The 24,411-nt window shown below is 45.8% G+C and overlaps 1 protein-coding gene across 4 annotated transcripts in view; it reads right to left on the bottom strand.

Moving 5' to 3' along the window:
• Window positions 1–24,411, bottom strand: part of QRICH1 (glutamine rich 1) — a 67,224-nt gene that overhangs the window by 41,290 nt on the left and 1,523 nt on the right. For 2 of the 4 annotated variants that reach the window (XM_010370050.2, XM_030913524.1), the window contains exons 2-3: window positions 23,951–24,010; window positions 5,648–5,977 (exon numbers count right to left, since the gene is read on the bottom strand). In XM_010370050.2, coding sequence (XP_010368352.1) covers window positions 5,648–5,956 — 309 coding nt within the window. In that variant the 5' untranslated portion in view covers window positions 5,957–5,977; window positions 23,951–24,010. Of the gene's footprint in view, window positions 1–5,647; window positions 5,978–23,752; window positions 23,845–23,950; window positions 24,011–24,411 lie in introns of all 4 variants that reach the window. The other 2 variants (XM_030913557.1, XM_010370041.2) reach the window with 2 other exon arrangements.

Raw genomic sequence — 24,411 nt, 5'->3', positions numbered from 1 at the left:
AAAATTAGGGGAATAAGAGTTAAAAGTAAATTTAAGGGCTGGGCACGGTGGCTCACGCCTGTAATCCCAACACTTTGGGAGGCTGAGGTGGGCAGATCACAAGGTCAGGAGATCCCTGGCTAACATGGTGAAACCCTATCTCTACTAAAAAAATACAAAAAATTTAGCTGGGCGTGGTGGTGGGCGCCTGTAGTCCCAGCTACTTGGGAGGCTGAGGCAGGAGAATGGTGTGAATCCAGGAGATGGAGCTTGCAGTGAGCCGAGATAGTGCCACTGCACTCCAGCCTGGGTGACAGAGACAGACTCTGACTCAAAAACAAACAAACAAACAAACAAAAAAAAAGAGTAAATTTAAGGTATTTAAGGTAATTAAAAAATAAGACTTAATATGTTTATACCCTTTATTACTAAGTAAAAGTAAGTCAATAAGAAATTAAATGTGTTGGCCAGGTGCTGTGGCTCATGCCTGTAATCCTAGCACTTTGGGAAACTGAAAAGGGTGGATCAGCTCAGGTCAGGAGTTCGAGACTAGCCTGGCCAACATGGCGAAACCCCGTCTCTACTAAAGAAAAAAATCAGCTGGGTGTATTAGCAGATGCCTATAATCCCATCTACTCAGGAGGCTATGGCAGTAGAATCGCTTGAACCAGGGACGTGGAGGGTGCAGTGAGCTGGGATCACACCATTACACTCCAGTCGGGGTGAAAGAGCAAAACTCTGCCTCAAAAAAAAAAAAAAAAAGTAGATTTTTTATTTATATTACTTTCCTTCAATTTTTTAAATTTATGTAAAAGCATAACTTTTCCATTGGGTAGAAAATTACTAAATAATCATATTAAAAATTCGGAAGCCGGCCGGGCACGGTGGCTCAAGCCTGTAATCCCAGCACTTTGGGAGGCCGAGACGGGCGGATCACGGGGTCAGGAGATCGAGACCATCCTGGCTAACACGGTGAAACCCCGTCTCTACTAAAAATACAAAAACTAGCCGGGCGAGGTGGTGGGCGCCTGTAGTCCCAGCTACTCAGGAGGCTGAGGCAGGAGAATGGCGTAAACCCGGGAGGCGGAGCTTGCAGTGAGCTGAGATCCGGCCACTGCACTCCAGTCCGGGCGACAGAGCGAGACTCCGCCTCAAAAAAAAAAAAAGAAAAAAAGGACGTTTCCTCCAATTACACTTATAACTTGCATTAATAGTTGATAATCTGTGTGGGCGAAGGGACCACAAAGAGCACTCTAAAAGGTTAGCTAAAATACAGATCCATGGGGGGAAATGTTTTTTTTTTTTTTTTTTTTTGGAAATAAAGTATTCTCAAGCGATCCTTCCACCTCAGCTTCTTCAGCAGCTGGGATTACAGGTATGTACCACTACACCCAGCTAATTTTATTTTTAGTAGAGACAAGGTCTCACTATGTTGCCCAGGCTGGTCTTGAATTCCTGAATTCAAAGGATCCTCCTGCCTCAGTCTCCCAAAGTGTTGAGATTACAGGTATGAGTCACTGCACCCAGCCTATGATTCGTACTCAAAAGGGCAGTAACAATGATCATCAAACTAATGTATCTCTAACTTGCTCATCAAGCTAATGTGAGCTCTAAGTATACATATGTGTATGTGTGTTGTTTTGAAGTCTCTAGTCAATTCCCAACCTTTAGTTCTAAAGCTACCCCAGCGGACTTCTACTCTGTGTATCCTCTACTTCTCAGCTTAGATCGGCCCCACTTTCCCCAAAAGTTCTTTCCTACGTGTATTCATCACCAATTTTTTTTTTTTTCCTTTTTGAGAGTTTCACTCTTGTTGCCCAGTCTGGAGTGCAATGGCGTGATCTCAGCTTACTGCAACCTCGGCTTCCCAGGTTCAAGCAATTCTCCTGCCTTAGCCTCCGAGTAGTAGCTGGGACTACAGGCGCCTGCCAACATGCCCAGCTAATTTTAGTGTTTTTAGCAGAGATGAGGTTTCACCATGTTGGCCAGGGTGATCTCAAACTCCTGACCTCAGGTGATCCACCCACCTCACCCTCCCCAAGGTGCTGGGATTGTAAGCATGAGCCACCACACCTGGCCTTTCATCACCTAATTCTGTCTACTTATTCTCTTTTATCAATTTCTTAGGTTTAGTGGTTTTCAAATGGTATTCATTTTTTCCAGCACTCTTAAAAATGCTTTGTTGTTCTGTTTTTTATAGAGACAGGGTCTTTCATTTTTGCCCAGGATGGAGTGCAGTGGCGTGATCACAGCTCACCACAACTTCGGACTCCTAGGCCCAAGGAGTTGCTCTGCCTTCTGAGTAGCTGGGACTACAAGTGCACACCACCATGCTCAACTAATTTTTGTGTTTTTCTGTAGAGATGAGGTTTTACCATGTTTCCCAGCCTGGTCTCAAACTCCTGGGCTCAAGTCATCTACATACTTCAGCTTCCCAAACATCTGGAATTACAGGTGTGAGCCACCATGCCTGGCCTGGCCAGAATTCTTTATTTTTTATTTTTTATTTATTTATTTATTTATTTTTTTGAGACGGAGTCTTGCTCTGTCGCCCGGGCTGGAGTGCAGTGGCCGGATCTCAACTCACTGCAAGCTCCGCCTCCCGGGTTCATGCCATTCTCCTGCCTCAGCCTCCTGAGTAGCTGGGACTACAGGCGCCCGCCACGTTTTTTTTTTTTTTTTTTTTTGTACTTTTTAGTAGAGACGGGGTTTCACCGTGTTAGCCAGGATGGTCTCGATCTCCTGACCTCATGATCCGCCCGTCTCGGCCTCCCAAAGTGCTGGGATTACAGGCTTGAGCCACCGCGCCCGGCCTATTTTTTAAAAGTATCTTTTTAGTCACTTAGGGAAAACATATATTCTCATGATTCTATCACACTGAATCTGTCTCATGGATGTCATTACATTTATGTTTCTTCTTTCATTTACATAGAGTTTAGGGAGAAAGACAATGTTACTGATCTCGATTAGTGGCTTTTCTTTTTTCTGAGACAGAGTCTGCTCTGCCATCCAGGCTGTGGTGCAGTGGCATGATCTCGATTCACTGCAACCTCTGCCTCCCAAGTTCAAGCACTGATCAGTTTATCTTGAACATAAAGTCTCAAAAATCACTCCAAACTTAAATCCCCAAACTCACTGTCTTTTTTTTTTTTTTTTGAGACAGACTCTCGCTCTATTGCCCAGGCTGGAGTGCAGTGGCGTGACCTCGGCTCTCTGCAAGCTCGGCCTCCCGGGTTCACGCCATTCTCCTGCCTCAGCCTCCCGAGTAGCTGGGACTACAAGTGCCCGCCACCACACCTAGCTAATTTTTTGTATTTTTAGTAGGGGCGGGGTTTCACTGTGTTAGTCAGAATGGTCTCGATCTCCTGACCTCGTGATCCGCCCACTTCGGCCTCCCAAAGTGCTGGGATTACAGGCTGGCCACCGCGCCCAGCCCCAAACTCTTTAATCTTATAAGAAAGCAGGGCCAGGTGTAATGGCTTGTGCCTGTAATTCAAACACTTTGTAGTTGTAATCCAAACACCCACAAAGTGGGTGGCTTGCTTGAACTCAGGAGTCCCAAGACCAGCCTAGTGGCCAGGTACAATGGCTCATGCCTGTAATCCCAGAACTTTGGGAGGCTGAGGCAAGTGAATTGCTTAGGGTCAGGAGTTCCAGACCAGTCTGTCCAACATGGCAAATGAAACCCCATCTCCACTAAAAAAAAGTACAAAAATTGGCCAGCTGTGGTAAGAAAGAGGAGGTCAAAGCTGTAAATAAGAGCAGAATAATTTGAGCCAGAAAATCAGTCTTCTTTTCTCTTTTTTTTGAGACAGTGTCTCAATCCAGTCCCTTTGCTGTCCTTAGTGTAAAAGGCTGGAGTGCAGTGGCACAATCATAGCTCACTGCAACCATGACCTCCCAGGTTTAGGTGATCCTCCCACTTTAGCCTCCTGAGTACCTGGGACCACATGAGTGAGCCACAACTAGTTAATTTTTGTACTTTTTTACACACGGGATTTCGCCCTCTTGCCCAGGCTGGCCTCAAACACCTAGATCAAGGAATCCACTCACCTCAGCCTCCCAAAGTGCTGGAATTACAGGTGTGAGCCACCATACCTGGGCCAGCCTTCTTTTACTTACCTTTCCTGTACTTTTTCTTCCTTTTTTTTTTGAGACTGAGTCTCGCTCTGTCGCCCGGGCTGGAGTGCAGTGGCCGGATCGCAGCTCACTGCAAGCTCCGCCTCCCGGGTTTACGCCATTCTCCTGCCTCAGCCTCCTGAGTAGCTGGGACTACAGGTGCCCGCCACCTCGCCCGGCTAGTTTTTTGTATTTTTTAGTAGAGACGGGGTTTCACCATGTTAGCCAGGATGGTCTTGATCTCCTGACCTCGTGATCCGCCCGTCTCGGCCTCCCAAAGTGCTGGGATTACAGGCTTGAGCCACCGCGCCCGGCCAACTTTTTCTTCCTTACAAAGACAAAACAAGGCTGGGTGTGGTGGCTCATGCCTATAATCTCAGCACTTTGGGAGGCCGAGGTGGGCAAATCACTTAAGGTCAGGAGTTCAAGACCACCCTGGCCAACATGGTGAAACCCCATCTCTACTAAAAATACAAAAATTTGCTGGGCGTGCCAGCTTGAACCCCCCGAGATGCAGGTTGCAGTGAAACAAGATCGTGCCACTGCATTCCAGCCTGGGCAACAGAGTGAGGCTCTATCTCAAAAAATAAGTAAATAAATATAAAAATAAAAGAGGCCAGCCATGGTGATTCATACCTGTAATCCCAGCACTTTGGGAGGCAGAGGCGGGCAGATCACGAAGTCAGGAGATCGAGATCACCCTGGCTAACACAGTAAAACCCCCGTCTCTACAAAAAATACAAGAAATTAGCTGGGCTTGGTAGTGGGTGCCTGTAGTCCCAGCTACTCGGGAGGCTGAGGCAGGAGAATGGCGTGAACCCAGGAAGCGGAGCTTGCAAGTGAGCCGAGATTGCGCCACTGCACTCCAGCCTGGGGCACAGAGCGAGACTCCATCTCAAAAAAAAAAAAAAAAAAAAAATTAGCCGGGTGTGTTGGCAGGCGCCGGGAATCCCACCTACTCAGGAGGCTGGGGCAGGAGAATCCATCCAGGGCCACAGTACAAGACTCCATCTCAAAAAAAAGAAGAAACAAAGAAATAAAACAACCCAGGTACAATGACATGGCAGCACCACAGAGTGTTGGTTGGCCCCACCATTACTGACATTGCCGCCGGTGGGGTCATGTGCCGGGACCGGGTTCCAGCGCAGAGAGCCCCTCATCCTGGGAAAAGGGGTGCTGTCAGAAAGGTGGTCGCCTCCTCACTCATCACGTGAGGCACATTGAACCTGATGCTAAACAATTCATAGATGATCTGCTTCTCGGTTGGGGTTTCCTAGGTAGCTAAGCATATCCCTGGCTGCAATCTATTCAAAGTCAGCCCTTGACACTGGGGTTTGTTTTTAAAAAAAAAAAAAAAGAAAAAAACTTAAAAAGGAAAAAATTTTTCGTCCACATTAACTCTGAAAATCTTAGTGTTAAATAGTTTCAGAGTCCCCCCTTAATGAAAATAACCTGTAACATCCATACACATGTGGTGATCCCACTAACTAAAACACTGACAACAAATAAAGTACATTAAACAGGCTGCACCTCAGCATTTCCCATATACCTGAACCTGCTGTGGCTGCTGAACCTGGATCTGCTGTTCTTGCTGGGTTTGTGGCTGAACACTGGTGGTGACTGGACAGGCAAGTTCAAGCAAAGACCCAGCCACTTCGGTGCTGTCTGTGTATATGCAGTTCCCACCCTGTTGGTACACCATGGTAGTGGTGGCTGTCTGCTGGAACTCCTGAAGGGCTTCTGGCCCCTTAGAGGCCAGTGAGTCCAGAAATTCCTTCATCCTGTGTTGCGGGACAGACCGTGCCTTTACTCGGATGTATTCTTCAAAGGAGATGGTGTTCTCCAGGGAATTATTCATATTGCAGAGTACTTAGGGTTCCTAGAAATAAACAGAAGTCAAAATTATGTTACTGTTTTTAGCAGGAAATGCCCAGAAACAATTACCCTTGCACAAGACTGGAATATATTCAGGGCAGCTGTATAGATATACAATAAAAAAATAAAGTTTTATTATACCACCTTATTTTTTCAATTAATGGATGTTTGAAAATTAAATCCATTAACATTTCTTTTTTTTTTTTTTTTTTTTTTGAGACGGAGTCTCGCTCTGTCACCCAGGCTGGAGTGCAGTGGCCAGATCTCAGCTCACTGCAAGCTCCGCCTCCCGGGTTCACGCCATTCTCCTGCCTCAGCCTCCGGAGTAGCTGGGACTACAGGCGCCCGCCACCTCGCCCGGCTAGTTTTTTGTATTTTTTAATAGAGACGGGGTTTCACCGTATTAACCAGGATGGTCTCGATCTCCTGACCTCGTGATCCGCCCGTCTCGGCCTCCCAAAGTGCTGGGATTACAGGCTTGAGCCACCGCGCCCGGCCAACATTTCTTAAATAAAACTATCACACTGAAAACAAAAAACAAACACATGCTTCACAATACTGGATGAAACAGGCTGAAAACACATTTCCCACCTAGCACTAGGTCAATCCCATCTTCTGTGCAGAGCCAAGCACTGGACAGTAAATGTCACATGCAAAACTGCTCTGTGACCATCACAGAGAGGACACCAAGCAAGGAGGAAGAAGCTAGGGGCAGGGATTCCTATGGATATGTTTTATTTTCAAGCATTTCCTATAGCAGAGATAGGTATGCCACCTAGTTGTGGCAAGACACAAGAGGCAGAGGATTATGTTCTTCATCTCCCATCAGAAAAACCAAAAATCCTATTTTGCCATATGCTGCTCACATTCTTTTGCAACACAGCTTATTGGTTAAGAGCATGGACTCTGGAGCCCAGCTACCTGGGTTCAAATCCCAACTTTATGTTTCCTTCATTATTTAACTCTAGAAAAGTCCATTAACCTTAGTTTTCTTGTGAGTAAAATAGGGATACAATAGTACTTACCTCACAGTTGACATGAGGATTAAATAAGGCATTTAGAAAATCACCTAACACTAGGCCGGGCGCGGTGGCTCAAGCCTGTAATCCCAGCACTTTGGGAGGCCGAGACGGGTGGATCACGAGGTCAGGAGATCGAGACCATCCTGGCTAACATGGTGAAACCCCATCTCTACTAAAAAACACAAAAAACTAGCCGGGCGAGGTGGCGGGCGCCTGTAGTCCCAGCTACTCAGGAGGCTGAGGCAGGAGAATGGCGTGAACCTGGGAGGCGGAGCTTGCAGTGAGCTGAGATCCGGCCACTGCACTCCAGCCCTGGCGACAGAGTGAGACTCCGTCTCAAAAAAAAAAAAAAAAGAAAATCACCTAACACATAGATAGCACTACATAAATGTAACTAATACTATTAAAATAATTCTGGGAAAAAAAGGTAAATAGTGCTTTAAATATCCAGGTCACGCCGGGCGTGGTGGCTCAAGCCTGTAATCCTAGCACTTTGGGAGGCTGAGACGGGTGGATCACAAGGTCAGGAGATCGAGACCATCCTGGCTAACACGGTGAAACCCCGTCTCTACTAAAAAAATACAAAAAACTAGCCGGGCGAGGGTGGCGGGCGCCTGTAGTCCCAGCTACTCTGGAGGCTGAGGCAGGAGAATGGCGTAAACCCGGGAGGCGGAGCTTGCAGTGAGCTGAGATCCGGCCACTGCACTCCAGCCTGGGCGACAGAGCGAGACTCCGTCTCAAAAAAAAAAAAAAAAAAAAATATCCAGGTCACTACTAAAATTCAGAAATAAATTCTACAAGTTTTCATCAGGTATTTATTTACCTTAAGAATTAACCTGCAGATGTAGACAGTTAACTCTCATTACCTGAGGGAAAAGTGTGCAATCTGTGGACTGCTGACCCCTGTCGCTGCTACCTTTGTACCATCCTCCCTTGATCAGCCAGACCTTCAGAACAAAAGTAGCAGCAGGATGAAAGAGTAACAGGAACCAAGCAAATGTTTTTGCCAAAAAGGATTCTCAGATAATTCTGAATGTCTGGAAAGGTGATTTGTTCCCTTGAGCAATCAGGCTAGATATCCTAGACTGACCAGATGCTCTACCTTACGTTACAGATACAAAATATGTGGGTTAAGCATCTCCTTTCTTCTACTTAGGCTCTAAACTCTTGGCAGACAAGACTATGTCTTGGTTCTCTCCGAACAGCTCACCCATGTTAGTTGCTTCATATATACCTGCTACATTTGAAATTCAATGTGGAACAGGAAGAATTATGATTTCTTTTTTTTTTTGAGACAGAGTCTCATTCTGTTGCCCAGGATGGAGTGCAGTGGTACAATCTCGGCTCACTGTAAGCTCCGCCTCCTGGGTTCACCCCATTATCCTGCCTCAGCCTTCTGAGTAGCTGCGACTACAGGCACCCGCCACCACATCCAGTTAATTTTTTGTATTTTTAGTAGAGACGGGGTTTCACCATCTTAGCCAGGATGGTCTCGATCTCCTGACCTCGTGATCTGCCCGCCTCGGCCTCCCAAAGTGCTAGGATTACAGGCATGAACCACCACGCCCAGCCTTTTTTTTTTTTCAGATGGAGTCTCCCTCCGTCACCCAGGCTGGAGTGCAGTGGCGCGATCTCGGCTCACTGCATCCTCCCAGGTTCAAGTGATTTTCCTGCCTCAGCTTCCCAAGTAGCTGGGACTACAGGCACCCACCACCATGCCCAGCTAATTTATGTATTTTTAGTAGAGACTGGGTTTCGCCGTGTTGGCCCAGCTGGTCTCAAACTCCTGACTTCAGGTGATCTGCCCGTCTTGGCCTCCCAAAGTGCTGGGATTATAGGTATAAGCCACACGATTCTCTCTGTAATATCCATAGCTTCATGGACTCAAGCAATCCTTCCACCTCAGCCTGGGCAACACGGAGAATCTCCATCTCTACAAAAAAATACAAAAATTAACTGGGTGTGGTGGCATGCACCTGTAGTCCCAGCTACTAGGGAGGCTAAGGCAGAAGGATTGCTTGAGTCCAAAGATCTAGGCTGCAGAGAGCCAAGATCACTCCAATGCACTCTAGCCTAGGCGACAGAACGTAACTCTCTTAAAAAAAAAATAAAAATAAAAAAATTATCAGCTGGTCACAGTGGTGCACATATGTAGTCTCAGCTACTCAGGAGGCTGAGGTGGGAGGATTGCTTGAGCCCAGATCTTTGAGCTGGGAAACCTAGAGAGACCTTCATCTGTAAAAAAATACTAATAATAAAATAACATAACAATAACAATAAAGTTGTCGATGTCCACGTCACACATAAGGAGAGCATCAAGCCAAGCACACTTTGCCTAACTACAGATTCAGAGAAGGCTACTTGGTTTAGGTGATCCGAAAGCACTCATTTGCCACACTTGCACAGAATGTATCAAAGTTCCCCTTTGTTAACAGCATCACAGTAGGGATTTCCTTAAGAAGGCATCTTTCAGCCAGGTGCGGTGGCTCACACCTGTAATCCCAACACTTTGGGAGGCCAAGGTGGGCAGATCACCTGAGGTCAGGAGTTCAAGACCAGTCTGGCCAACAAGGTGAAACCCTGTCTCTACTAAAAATATAAAAATTAGCCAGGCGTGGTAGCAGGCATCTGTAATACCAGCTACTCAGGAGGCCAAGGCAGGAGAATGAGTCCAGGAGGCAGAGGTTGCAGGGAGCCAAGATTGTGCCATTGCACTCCAGCTTGGGCACCAGAGTGACACTCTACCTAAAAAAAAAACAGGCATCTTTCATAATAAAGATCCGTTAACATTACAAAGTCATGAAATTCTAATATCTAATCACACATACCCTTCTGCTCAAAAGGAGACAAAGGAGAGATTATATGAGCAGCCATTAACAGGTCCTCTACCATGCTGGTACATAATTTCAGTTTTTCACCTCCATTACAAAAGAGCAGCAGGTCAGTTGGAATTTACATTTCCTAAAATGTATTTTCTTCAATTGTCAGTTGTATTCACATAACATACTGAGACTGATTAAACTGTCAAAGCTACTACAAAAAGCAATTTTTTTTTTTTTAAGGTACAAAAGTAAAGTTTTTACATGTAGCACAAACCTTTTTTTGTCTCAAGTCTGGGAAAAGACAAATGAGTAAACCCCAATACAAAGAAACACTGTTTCCTGATGGAGTAGATGGGAATTCAAAATCAAAACAAGACAAAAACAACAAAAAAAATTTTTAAAAAACACAAGAAAAAAAAAAAACACCGCAAACAAAGTTTACAGAACCGAAAAACCTTCATGACTATTGCCTAGTAAAGCCAGTCTCTATGATCCTCCTAGTAACCCTATTTCTCCTCACTCTTGTCTTTCAAGTTTCAGAAACTCAGAAGGGGCAGCTTAAACCTCACCTCAAGTCTGATATTAAGTGTAAAGGATAATTTCACCAACTTTTCTTACTAGAAACAAGCTTTCTTCAGTACTCAGTATAGAATTCCACCTAGTTTTTGTTTTGTTTTTGGAGGTTTATTCCGGGGTTGGGGAAAGGGATATGAAACTTAACTAAGAAAAACCGTTCTAATAGTATAAAAAGATATAAAATAAGGCTGGGCGCAGTGGCTCACGCCTGTAATTCCAGCACTTTGGGAGGCCCAGGCGGGCGGATCACAAGATCAGGAGATCGAGACCATCCTGGCTAACACGGTGAAACCCCATCTCTACTAAAAATAGAAAAATTAACCAGGCGTGATGGCGGGCGCCTGTAGTCCCAGGTACTCGGGAGGCTGAGGCAGGAGAAAGGTGTGAACCCGGAAGGCAGAACTTGCAGTGAGCCGAGATCGCGCCATTGCACTCCAGCTTGGGCGACAGAGCCAGACTCCGTCTCAAAAAAAAAAAAAAAAAAAAAAAAAAAAGATATAAAATAAAAAGTGGGCCGGGCGCGGTGGCTCAAGCCTGTAATCCAAGCACTTTGGGAGGCCGAGACGGGTGGATCGCGAGGTCAGGAGATCGAGACCAACCTAGCTAACACGGCGAAACCCCGTCTCTACTAAAAAATACAAAAAACTAGCCGGGCGAGTTGGCGGGCGCCTGTAGTCCCAGCTACTTGGGAGGCTGAGGCAGGAGAATGGTGTAAACCCGAGAGGCGGAGCTTGCAGTGAGCTGAGATCCGGCCACTGCACTCCAGCCTGGGCGACAGCGCGAGACTCCGTCTCAAAAAATAAAATAAAATAAAATAAAATAAATAAAATAAAAAGTAAAAGCAGCTAAGTATGCTTTGACCTCTGGTTCTTGATCATGCCATTGCACTCCAGTCTGGGCAATAAGAGTGAAACTCCATCTCAAAAAAAAAAAAAAAAAAAAAAAAAAGCCTAAACAAATTATACATAAAAAACCAAACAGCACTTTGGGAGGCCGAGGCGGGCGGATCACGAGGTCAGGAGATCGAGGCCATCCTGGCTAACCTGGTGAAACCCCGTCTCTACTAACAAATACAAAAAACTAGCCGGGCGAGGTGGCGGGCGCCTGTAGTCCCAGCTGCTCGGGAGGCTGAGGCAGGAGAATGGCGTGAACCTGGGAGGCGGAGCTTGCAGTGAGCTGAGATCAGGCCACTGCACTCCAGCCTGGGTGACAGAGCGAGACTCTGTCTCAAAAAAAAAAAAAAAAACTAAAAATGCCGGACTCAGTGGCTCAAGCCTGTAATCCCAGCACTTTGGGAGGCCGAGACAGGCGGATCACTAGGTCAGGAGATCGAAACCATCCTGGCTAACATGGTGAAACCCTGTCTCTACTAAAAAAAAACCAAAAAAAACTAGCTGGGCAAGGTGGCGGTGGGCACCTGTAGTCCCAGCTACTCGGGAGGCTGAGGCAAGAGAATGGCGGGAACCCAGGAGGCGGAACTTGCAGTGAGCTGAGACCGGGCCACTGCACTCCAGCCTGGGCAACAGAGCCAGACTCCGTCTCAAAAAAAAAAAAAAAAAAAAAAAAAACCTAAAAATCACCCTCCTTTCACCAAACCCTACCAATCACATCATACCTTTATGCCTCTACTTGTAGACTCATTTTTAGAGTATTGGCCAGGTGCAGTGGCTCAGGCCTCTAATCCCAGCACTTTTTGGGAGGCTGAGCCAAGTGGATCACCTGAGGGCAGGAGGAGATCGAGAATAGCCTGGCCAGCATGGTGAAACCCTGCCTCTACTAAAAATATAAAAATTAGCCAGGCATGATGGCACATGCCTGTAATCCCAGCTACTCAGGATGCTGAGACAGGAGAATCACTTGAACCCAGGAGATGGAGGTTGCAGTGAGCTGAGACTGTACCACTGCCCTTCAGCCTAGGCAACAGAGTGAGATTCCGTCTTAAAAAAACAAAAAAATTGGAGTATCTATGGAGTTCTATGTAAGATCAGGAAACTAAAGTTCCACACCCCCAATTTTCTGTTGTTGGTTTCTTGAGACAAGGTCTTATTCTGTCGCCCAGGATGGAGTGCAGTGGTATAAGATCTTGGCTTATTGCAACCTCAACCTCCTAGGCTAAATTGATCCTCCCACCTCAGCCGCCCAAGCAGCTGGGACTACAGGCATGTGCCACCGCGCCCAGCTAAATTTTATTTGTTGCAGAGACAGGGTTTTGCCATGTTGCCCACGCTGTTCTCAAACTCCTGGGCTCAAGAGATCTTCCCACCTCAGCCTCCCAAAGTGCTGGGATTACAGGCGTAAGCCACCATGCCTAGCCGAAGCCTTCTTTTTTTTTTTTTTTTTTTTTTTGGAGACAGAGTCTTGCTCTGTAGCCCAGGTTGGAGTGCAGTGGCGTGATTTCTGCTCACTATAACCTCTGTCTCCCAGGTTCCAACAATTCTCCTGCCTTAAGTCTCCCAAGTAGCTGGGATTACAGGCACACGCCAATATGCCCACCAAATTTTTGTATTTTTAGTAGAGACAGGGTATCACCATGTTGACTAAGCTGGTCTCGAACTCCTGATCTTGTAATCTGCCCGTCTTGGCCTCCCAAAGTGCTGGAATTACAGGCACCTGCCCCCACACCAGGCTAGTTTTTGTATTTTCAGTTGAGATGGAGTTTTGCTGTGTTTAGTCAGGCTGGTCTCAAACTCCTCGTCTCAAGCAATCTGCCCACTCTCCCAAAGTACTAAGATTACAGGCGTGAGCCACTGCCCCCAGCAACATGTCCTCTATTTTAGACAAACATTTAGCTAAGTGAAAATAACTTCTATTTAATCGATATTTTAGTTTTAGAATACAACATTTCATACCAAAGTCCAGAAGGTATTTTTTGTCAATTAAGGTTCCAAAGATATGATAAAAATCATTCTGCTGCCTATGTCATCTCCAGATAAATCCTACCAGTCAGTATTTCTAGAATAGTACCTTTAAAAAGTTACCATAAGAAACACTAGTCCAAATATAAATTTATTTCCTGAGCAAACAGGCAAATAAGCTAGATATTCAGTTGTCAGAAAATATAAAAGCTTCAAAAAGTTACTTGCTATAAACCACCAAAATCCATTCTTTAAGCCTTTCATTAAAAAAAAAAAAAAAGCCTGGTGCAGTGGCTCACATCTGTAATCCCAGCACTTTGGGAGGCCAAGGCGGGTGGATCATGAGGTCAGGAGATCGAGACCACCTTGGCTAACACAAAATACAAATACAAAAAATAAGCCGGGCGTGGTGGCAGGTGCCTGTAGTCCCAGCTACTCGGGAGGCTGAGGCAGGAGAATGGTGTGAACCTGGGAGAAGGAGCTTGTAGTGAGCCGAGATTGCACCACTGCACTCCAGCCTGGGCAACAGAGCAAGACTCCATCTCAAACAAACAAACAAAAAAAGGCCGGGTGCAGTGGCTCACATCTGTAATCCTAACACCATGGACTTTGCGGGGCCAAGGCAGGCGGATTACCTGAGGTTGGGTGTTTGAGACCAGCCTGACCAACATAGAGAACCCCCATCTCTACTAAAAATACAAAATTAGCTGGGCATGGTGGAGCATGCCTGTAATCTCAGCTACTCGTGAGGCTGAGGCAGGAGAATCGCATGAACCTGGGAGGTGGAGGTTGCAGTGAGCCAAGATCGCACCACTGTACTCCAGCCTGGAGACAGAGTGGGACTCTGTCTCGAAAAAAAAAAAAAAAAAAGGAGGGGGGGAGGGGGGCTGGGATGATGGTGCATGCCTGCAGTCCCGGCTACTCAGAAGGCTGAAACAGGAGGATTGCTTGAGTAGTCCAGGAGTTCTGGGCTGTAGTGTGCTATGTCAATCAGGTGTCCACACTAAGTTCAGCATCAATATGGTGACTTCATGGGAGCAGGGAATCACCAGGTTGCCTAACAAGGGGTGAACCGACCCAAGCTGGAAATGGAGCAGGTCAAAACTTCCGTACTGATCAGTAGCAGGGTCCTGTCTGTGGACAGCCACTGCATTCCAACCTGGGCACCACAGTGAGATTCTATCTCTTAGAAATAATATTAACAATTTAAAAGACAAACAAGCTTGAGGTAGGAAACATTCTATAAAACCATTAGAAAATGTCAATACTAAGCTGAGCATGGTGGCTCTCACCTGTAGTCCCAGTTACTTGGGAGGCCGAGGCAGAAGGATGGCTTGATCCCAGCAGTTTGAGCCTGCAGTGAGCTATGATCATGCCACTGTACTCCAGCTTGGGTGACAGAGTGAGACTCTATCATTTATTCATAGATAATAAGTAAATAAGCAAGCAATTAAGTTAACAGGCTGGGCATGGTGGCTCAAGCCTGTAACCCCAATGCTTTGGAAGGCTGATGATCATCTGAGCCCAAGAAGATCATTTGAGCCCAAAAGTTTGAGACTAGTCTAGACAACACAGGGAAACCATCACTATCTCAATTTTTTTTTTTTTTTTTTTTTTTGAGATGGAGGCTCACTCTGTCGCCCAGGCTGGAGTGCAGTGGCGTGATCTCAGCTCACCACAACCTCTGCCTCCTGGGTTCAAGCAATTCTCCTGCCTGAGTCTCCCAAGTAGCTGGGACTACGGGTGGGCAGCACCACACCTGGCTAATTTTTTTTTCTTTTTCTGAGATGGAGTCTCACTCTGTCACCCAGGCTGGAGTGCAGTAGCATGATCTTGGCTCACTGCAACCTCTGCCCCCTAAGTTCAGGCAATTCTCCTGGCTCAGCCTCCTGAGTAGCTGGGATTACAGGCACCTGCCACCAAGCCCGGCTAATTTTTGTATTTTTAGTAGAGACAAGGTTTCACCATCTTGGCCAGGCTGGTCTTGAACTCCTAACCTCATGATCCACCTGCTTCAGCCTCCCAAAGTGCTGGAATTATAGGCGTGAGCCACTGCACCCAGCCCACACCAGACTAATTTTTGTATTTTTAGTAGAGACAAGGTTTTGCCATGTTGGTTAAGCTGGTCTCGAACTCTTTTTTTTTTTTTTTTTTTGAGACGGAGTCTCGCTCTGTCGCCCGGGCTGGAGTGCAGTGGCCGGATCTCAGCTCACTGCAAGCTCCGCCTCCCGGGTTTACGCCATTCTCTTGCCTCAACCTCCCGAGTAGCTGGGACTACAGGCGCCCGCCACCACGCCCAGCTAGTTTTTTGTATTTTTTTAGTAGAGACGGGGTTTCACTGTGTTAGCCAGGATGGTCTCGATCTCCTGACCTCGTGATCCGCCTGTCTCGGCCTCCCAAAGTGCTGGGATTACAGGCTTGAGCCACCGCGCCCGGCCCTCGAACTCTTAACATCAGGTAATCCACTTGCTTCCACCTTCCAAAATGCTGGGATTACAGGCGTGAGCCACTAAGCCTAAATTTTTTTTTTTTTTTTTTTTTTTTGAGACAGAGTCTTGATCTGTCGCCCAGGCTGGAGTGTAGTTGCACGATCCTGGTTCACTGAAACCTCCGCCTCCTGGGTTCAAGCGATACTCCTGCCTCAGCCTCCAAAGTAGCTGGGATTACAGGCACCCGCCACCACACCCAGCTAATTTTTGTATTTTAGTAGAGACGAGGATTTCGCCATGTTGGTCAGGATGTTCTCGAACTCCTTACCTCAAGTGATCCACAGCATCAATCTCCCAAAGTGCTAGGATTACAGGCATGAGCCATAGCATCCAGCCAAGATTGTGAGACCAGCCTGGCCACCATGGTGAAACCCCATCTCCACTAAAAATACAAAAACTAATTGGACATAGTGGCAGCCACCCATAATCCCAGCTACTCTAGAGGCTGAGGCAGGAGAATCGCTTGAATCCAGGAGGCAGAGGTTGCAGGGAGCTGAGATTGCGCCACTGCACTTCAGCCTCGGGAAAGAGTGAGACTCCGCCTCAAAAAACAAAAAAAAAAGGAATGCTAACAGTAGTTATGCCTGGATGATGGAACCAGAGTATTTAAGTTTCTTCCTGTTTAATACTCCTCTGAATTTTCCGCAAATTGTATTAATCTAAGGCTCACGCCTGTAATCCCAGCACTTTAGGAGGCCGAGGCGGGGGGATCACCAGGTCAGGAGATCGAGACCATCCTGGCTAACACAGTGAAACCCCGTCTCTACTAAAAATACAAAAAAATTAGCCGGGCGTGGTGGCGGGCGCCTGCAGTCTCAGCTACTCGGGAGGCTGAGGTAGGAGAATGGCATGAACCCGGGAGGTGAGATTGTGCCACTGCACTTCAGCCTGGGTGACAGAGCCAGACTCCGTCTCAAAAAATGAATAGATAAATAAATAACTCATCTTTTTCTACACAGTGGCTATAGTGCAGGAATGGTAACAGACACATAAACAATTCTGGTTGATCATAGTATGATTTTCTTTCAAAATTTGACAGAAACTAAACCGGCTGAACGACGTGGCTCATGCCTGTAATCCCAGCACTTTGGCCAAGGTGGGTGGATCACCCGAGGTCAGTAGTTTGAAACCAGCCTAACCAACATGGTGAAACCCCGTCTCTACTAAAAATACAAAAAAAAATGAGCTGGGCGTGGTGGCGGGCACCTGCAATCCCAGCTACTCGGAAGGCTGAGACAGGAGAATTGCTTGAACCCGGGAGGCGGAGGTTGCAGTCAGCCAAGATCATGCCACTGCATTCCTGCCTGGGCAACAAGGGCGAAACTCTATCCCAAAAAAAAAAAAAAGAAAGAAAGAAAAACTAAACAATAAAATACCAAAAACTTGTACAAAATAACGAAGACTTAACTTCAAGATGCCACTCATAAGACACAAAAGTTGAGCCTTTGTAATAAACAGAAATAGAGAAACTTCTAAAAGAGACAAAAGATTCTTAGCTCCAAGTAAAAGACTTAGTAAGAAGCAGTCAAGAAATTAAATAAAGTATTTCTGAAAAACATGCAGCCATGAGGATATTTGAGTGTTCCCAATTTCTGGGACTCTGATGAGACTAATAATAAAAACAGAAAATACTCTAATGCTCTTGGGGTGTATGAGGTCTGTAAACAAGCATTTACTTCTAACTGCTTTTAAATATAGCTGCTTTGTAAAAAAAAACAAATAAATAAAGGAAAACCAGCACTCCCTTAAATAGACCCTGGACATTTTTGCTGGTATAAATTCAAATTCATCACTGATATCTCCCCTGTATTTCCTTCTCTTTTTTGAGACAGAGTCTTGCTGTCAGCCAGGCTGGAGTGCAGTGGTGCAATCTGGGCTCACTGCAACCTCCGCCTCCCAGGTTCACACCATTCTCCTGCCTCAGCCTCCCAAGCAGCAAGGACTAGTGGGTGAATCCCGCCCACCACCACGCCTGGCTAATTTTTTTGTATTTTTAGTAGACACGGGTTTTCACCGTGTTAGCCAGGACGGTCTCCATCTCCTGACCTCGTGATCCTTGGCCTCCCAAAGTGCTGGGATTACAGGAGTGAGCCACTGCGCCTGGCTCCTCTGTATTTCCTTCTACTGGAGCTTAACATAGTGCCTGATGCATGGCAATTCTTCACTACATGAGTTATTATTTTTATTATTTTATTACTAGAACATAAGATGGTACCATGGACAAAGGTTACTCCAAAACAACAGTCTATTACATTTATATAGGTCTGTTTGCAAATTTTTTTCTTTTTTCCGTTTAGGTACCAAGGGAAGATCTTCACACTTTCTTGGGTTTCTTATCCCTGATGCCTCTTTTGGGCCCCCTGTATGGCTCTGCAGAGTGAGTCAACAATCCATGATGGACTAAAAGAAGAAAGTCTGAGCTGCCTCAGAACCTTACCTCTTCCTTGGGCTTTGAGGCCCCTCAAGGTTCACATCTACTCCAACAATGGCTCTTCATAGCTTAGTCCAGTTTGAACACATTCACATGGGGCTCGGTGCAGTGGCTAACGCCTGTAATCCCCAGCACTCTGGGAGGCTGAGGTGGGCAGATCACCTGAGGTTGGGAGTTCGAGACCAGTCTGGCCAACATGGTGAAATCCTACCTCCACCAAAAACACAAAAATTAGCCAGGCATGGTGGCAGGCACCTGTAACCTCAGCTACTTGGGAAGCTGAGGCAGAATTGCTTACACCCAGCAGGCGGAGATTGCAGTGAGCCGAGATTGCGCAACTGCACTCTAGCCCGGTCAACAAGAGCAAAACTCTGTCTCAAAAAAAATAAAATAAAATAGGCCCAGGGCAGTGGCTCACGCCTGTAATCCCAGCAGTTTGGGAGGCCAAGGCAGGCAGATCACAAGGTCAGGAACTTGAGACCAGCCTGGCTAATATGGTGAAACCCCATCTCTACTAAAAATATGAAAATTAGCCAGGTATGGTGCCTGTAGTCCTAGCTACTAGGGAGGCTGAGGCAGGAGAATCACTTGAACCTGGGACACAGAAGTTGCAGTAAACCAAAATCGCACCACTGCACTCCAGCCTGGGCAACAGAGCAAGACTCTGTCTCAAAAAATAATAATAATAAATAGATAAATAAATAAAAATAAAATAGGCGAGGTGCAGTGGCTCATGCCTGTAAATCCCAGCACTTTGGAAGGTCAAGGTGGGCAGATCACGAGGTGAGGAGTTCAAGACCAGCCTGGCCAATAGGAGTGAAACCCCGTCTCTAATAAAAATATGAAAATTAGCCAGGCAGGGTACCATATGCCTGTAGTCCCAGCTAGTTGGGAGGCTGAGGCAGAAGAATTGCTTGAACCCAGGAGGTCGAGGCTCATCTCAAAAAAAAAAAGAAGTATGTCTTCCATGCTTCTTTGAAATAACTCCATATGTTTATATGATAAATATGACTCCTTACAATGGAAACTGATTTTTTTTTCCATGTGAATGTATTCATTTTATTTATTTTTTTGGAGACAGAGTCTCACACTGTCACCCAGGCTGGAATGCAGTGGCATGATCTCAGCTGGACTGGAGTGCAGTGGCACAATCTCGGCTCACTGCAAGCTCCGCCTCCCGGGTTCATGCCAGTCTCCTGCCTCAGCCTCCTGAGTAGCTAGGACCACAGGCGACCGCCACCACGCCCAGCTACTTTTTTTTTTTTTTGTATTTTTTAGAGACAGAGTTTCACCATGTTAGCCAGAATGGTCTCAATCTCCTGACCTCGTGATCCGCCCACCTCGGCCTCCCAAAGTGCTAGGATTACAGGCGTGAGCTACCGCACCCATCCAGGACTGACATATTTCTATTCTTTTGCCTGGGTTTTGTTTGTTTGTATTTTTATTTTTTGAGATGGAGTCTCACTTTGTCGCCCAGGCTGGAGTGCAATGGCACCATCTCGGTTCACTGCAACCTCCACTTCCTGGGTTCAAGCAGTTCTCCTGCCTCAGCCTCCCGAGTAGCAGGAACTACCAGGCGCACACCACCAAGCCCAGCTAATTTTTTTTGTATTTTTAGTAGAATCAGGGTTTCACCATATTGGCCAGGCTGTTCTTGAGCTCCTGAACTCAGGTGATCCGGCTGCCCTAGTCCTCCCAAAGTGCTGGGATTATATGCCCTGAGCCACTGCACCCGGCCTTTTGTCTTTTTTTTTTTTAATAAGACAGGGTCTTGCTCCATTACCCAGGATAAAATGCAGTGGTGCGTTCACAGGTCGCTGCAGCCTCACACTCCTGGCTCAAACAATCCTCCTGTCTTAGCCTCCCAAGTAGCTGGGACTACAGGCCCATGCTACCACATCTAGCTATTTTTATTTTTTTGCAGAAACAGGGTCTTGCTATCTTGCCCAGGCTGGTCTCCAACTCCTAGGCTCAAGTAATCCTCCCACCTTGGCCTCCCAAACTGCTGGGATTGCAATCACGAGTTACTGTGTTCCACTCCTATTTCTATTTTTTTTTTTTTTTTTTTTTGAGACGGAGTCTCGCTCTGTCGCCCAGGCTGGAGTGCAGTGGCCAGATCTCAGCTCACTGCAAGCTCCACCTCCCGGGTTTATGCCATTCTCCTGCCTCAGCCTCCTGAGTAGCTGGGACTACAGGCGTCTGCCACCACGCCCAGCTAGTTTTTGTATTTTTTTTTTAGTAGAGACGGGGTTTCACCATGTTAGCCAGGATGGTCTCGATCTCCTGACCTCGTGATCCGCCCGTCTCAGCCTCCCAAAGTGCTGGGATTACAGGTTTGAGCCACCACGCCCAGCCCCCTATTTCTATTTTTAAGGACACTACACAACTACAGGGCTTGTGATAGAAGTTATTCCATTAGGCCATTTATCTGCCCTATGCCAGAGGAGTCCCTGGTTTAGGGGCATTTTCATCACGGTTCTATTTTCTTTTTTTTTTTTGAAACACATTCTCACTCTGTCCCCTAGCCTGGAGTGCAATGGCCCAGTCTCAGTTCACTGCAACCTCTGCCTCCCAGGTTCAAATGATTCTCCTGCCTCATCCTCCCGAGTAGTTGGGATTACAGGCGCCCATCACCACGCCCTGCTAATTTTTGTATTTTTAGTAGAGAGGGGGTTTCACCATGTTGGCCAGGCTGGTCTGGAACTCCTGACCTCAGGTGATCTGCCCGCATTGGCCTGCTAAAGTGCTGGGATTACAGGCGTGAGCCACTGTGCCTGGCCATGGTTCTATTTTCAATCGGGAAATTAACATTTGTATTTTTCCCAAATACTGACGGACTGTAAACTGGCACAACCACTTGCATTATCTAGTGAAGCTGAAAATATCCATTCTATGAACCTGAGCAATTTTACCCATCAGTGTATATGAAGGAACTTTTTTTTTTTTTGAGACGGAGTCTGGCTGTGTCGCCCAGGCTGGAGTACAGTGGCGCGATCTCGGCTCACTGCAAGCTCCGCTTCCCGGGTTCATGCCATTCTCCCGCCTCAGCCTCCGAGTAGCTGGGACTACAGGCGCCCGCCACCACGCCCGGCTAATTTTTTGTATTTTTAGTAGAGACGGGGTTTCACCGTGTTAGCCAAGATGGTCTCGATCTCCTGACCTCGTGATCCGCCCGCCTCAGCCTCCCAAAGTGCTGGGATTACAGGCTTGAGCCACCGTGCCCGGCCAGGAACTTTTTTTTAACAAGGGTACTTAATAGAAGAATGTTCACAGCAGCACTGTTAATAGCTAAAACCTGGAAGCAACCCAGATATCTATTAATAGTGGAATGGATAAATACATTATGGTATATTCATACAACAGACTACATGAAAAAATGGGAATGAACAGCTGCACACAATGTGAACAAATTTCAGAAACATTGTATTAAGACAACATAATACAGTATGACTCCATTTATATAAAACTCAAAAAGAAACAGATCTAAACTATGTCAAGGATTACGGAGATGGTAAAGGTAAAAAGAAAAATAATGTGATCACAGAATAACAGCTGTCTGTAAGGCCTGAGAAGCTGTGATCCGGAAGGGGCCCACAAAGGGTTCAGGGATACTGGCATTGTTCTATTTCTTGAAAAAGTAGTAGTTTCGCCAGCATTTACTTTATAATTTTTCATTAAATTGTACAGAGATCGCCTAAATTTACATGCATGGGTAAATATTTCACAAATTTTAAGAAAGAGAAAAACATGGGCGGGTGCAGTGGCTCAGGCCTGTAATCTCAGCACTTTGGGAGGCCAAGGTGGGCAGATCACGTCAAGAGTTCGAGACCAGCCTGGCCAAAATAGTGAAATACCGTCTCTACTATAAATACAAAAAAAATGGCTGAGCATGGTGTTGGGCATGTGCAGCCCCAGCTACTCAGGAGGCTGAGGCAGGAGAATGGCATGAACCCAGGAGGTGGAGGTTGCAGCGAGCCGAAATCGCGCCATTGCACTCCAGCCTGGGCAACAAGAGTTAAATTCCATCTCAAAAAAAAAAGAGAGAGAAAAACAGCCTTCTAACACAGCCACCATTTCTACCTACAGTTTTGCCCTTGCCTGAAGAGTGAGACAAAAGGAGCACACCTTCCCTCTTTCAGCAAAGGAAGAAATTAATCTATCATGTCTTCACACAGCCACATCAATTTAATAACAGAAACCACAATCTAATGTAATAACTAGGAAAAAATAAAAAGGAAGCATTTAAGTAAAGTCTGGAGAGGACTTAAAACATATGGAACAAAATGCAGGGCAACAGAATAACAGAAAAGAACAGGTATTAGGCTGGGCGCAGCGGCTCACGCCTGTAATCCCCATACTTTAGGAGGCCGAGGTGGGAGGATCACGAGGTCTGGAATTCAAGACCATCCTGGCTAACACAGTGAAACCTTGTCTCTACTAAAAAATACAAAAAATAAGGAGGGCATGGTGGCAGACACCTGTAGTCCCAGCTCCTTGGGAGGCTGAAGCAGGAGAATGGCGTGAACACAGTGGGCGGAGCTTGCAGTAAACCAAGATCTCACCACAGCACTCCAGCCCAGGCAACAGAGCGAGACTCCGTCTCAAAAAAATAATAATAATAATAAAAAAGAACAGGTATTCATGTAACACCTAATTCTAAAGCTAATTCAGAAATCAGAGACCCTTACAGATCAAGAGTGGCCATTTAAAAAGCAGACAAAAAAGAAGCACGGCACATCAAATATAAACCACAACTAATTAAACTAAAAGAAAGCATATTTAAAAAAAAAAAAAAGCGTATCCAAAGTAAGGAAAGACATCCCTGATTCTGAAGCTGCCTTAAAGAAAGACAGTCACGTCCAGAGCCCCTGACTTTGGTTACTTTCCTAGAGCAATTCAAATTTAAAAGAAAAGCCACTATTTGATCTTTAGTTTGAAATGACAACATAAGCTGGAGAGAGGATGTGGAACTGCAGAGGTTCTCAAAGAGGTATACGAATACTTCATCAGAGAGGACCCGAAGGAAGACATCTAATAAGTAAATCTTAGTTGACAAACTTGGAGAAACATTATTTATAAACACCAATTTAAAAGGAAGATCTCAAACTTAATAGTTAAAAACAAAGATAACCCAGAACAAGCAAGCCTAAAAAACTAATCAAAATTTGGCCGGGTGCAGTGGCTCACACCTGTAATCCCAACACTTTGGGAGGCCAAGGGCGGGTGGATCACAAGATCAGGAGTTCGAGGCCAGCCTGATCAACATGGTGAAACCCCATCTCTACCAAAAATACAAACATTAGCCGGGCATGGTGGCACAAGCCTGTAGTCCCAGCTACTCGGGAGGCTGAGGCAGGAGAATCGCTTCAACCTGGGAGACGGAGGAGGTTGTAGTGAGCTGAGATCACACCGCTGCACTCCAGCCTGGGTGACAGAGCGAGACTCCGTCTCAAAAAAAAAAAAAAAAAAAATCAAAATTTTAAGTGTATTCCAGAAAAACTCTACAGCTTTTCTTTGAACCATCTAGGTCCTTTTAAAAGCTGATGCCTTGCCACGCTTAAATATGCGGGTTCCACTGACTTACATCCTAACAGGAGAAAACTGCGCAAGTAGCAAACTGGCTGAATTCAAAGATGCTGTTCTCCCACATCTTCAGTTTACAGCACCTAACAGTTTCTGGAAGACAGCACGCAGAATAATTGACAGGATTTGTAATGCTTCAGTATTACCAGAAAAAAAACTGTGCACACATACTTCCAGCATATGAACAATTTTAACTCACCAGTCACCATGTTGCATGTATTTCTGCTGCTTGTCCTGAGTTCTTAAGACTTCTAATATTCTGAAGAAGATAGAACAAAAAAGTTCCTTCCATCCTCAGCCTCTTTTTATTAATAATTTTAACTTTGTTCTTCAAAAAAAATACAGTACATTAGAAAGAACTACCCCACCATTATCAAATCTGCTGGCTAATTTTACTTCCTCTTAGCTTCCTTTTCCTTAAGCTTAATGGAGCAAGACTGTAAATCATAAACTAGTAGATATTTTGTATTAGAAAATAGAGATGCATATTTCTCTAGGACAAACCTAGAACTTCCTTGACACCAAAACACAGTGGCAGGGTCAAAAAAAGAACTGAAAAGGACTGAAATCCTACATCAAAAGTGACTTTTACAGTGATACACTGTCAGATTTTAGTAATTTCTGCTGGAGATTTCTGCAATTTCAAAAAAGGTAAAGCAC

This window comes from Rhinopithecus roxellana, chromosome 1 (assembly GCF_007565055.1).
Source record: "Rhinopithecus roxellana isolate Shanxi Qingling chromosome 1, ASM756505v1, whole genome shotgun sequence".
Taxonomy (NCBI): Eukaryota; Metazoa; Chordata; class Mammalia; order Primates; family Cercopithecidae; genus Rhinopithecus; species Rhinopithecus roxellana.
The sequence above is the reverse complement of the archived record's forward strand: the minus strand, read 5'-3'. Positions and strand labels throughout refer to the sequence as shown.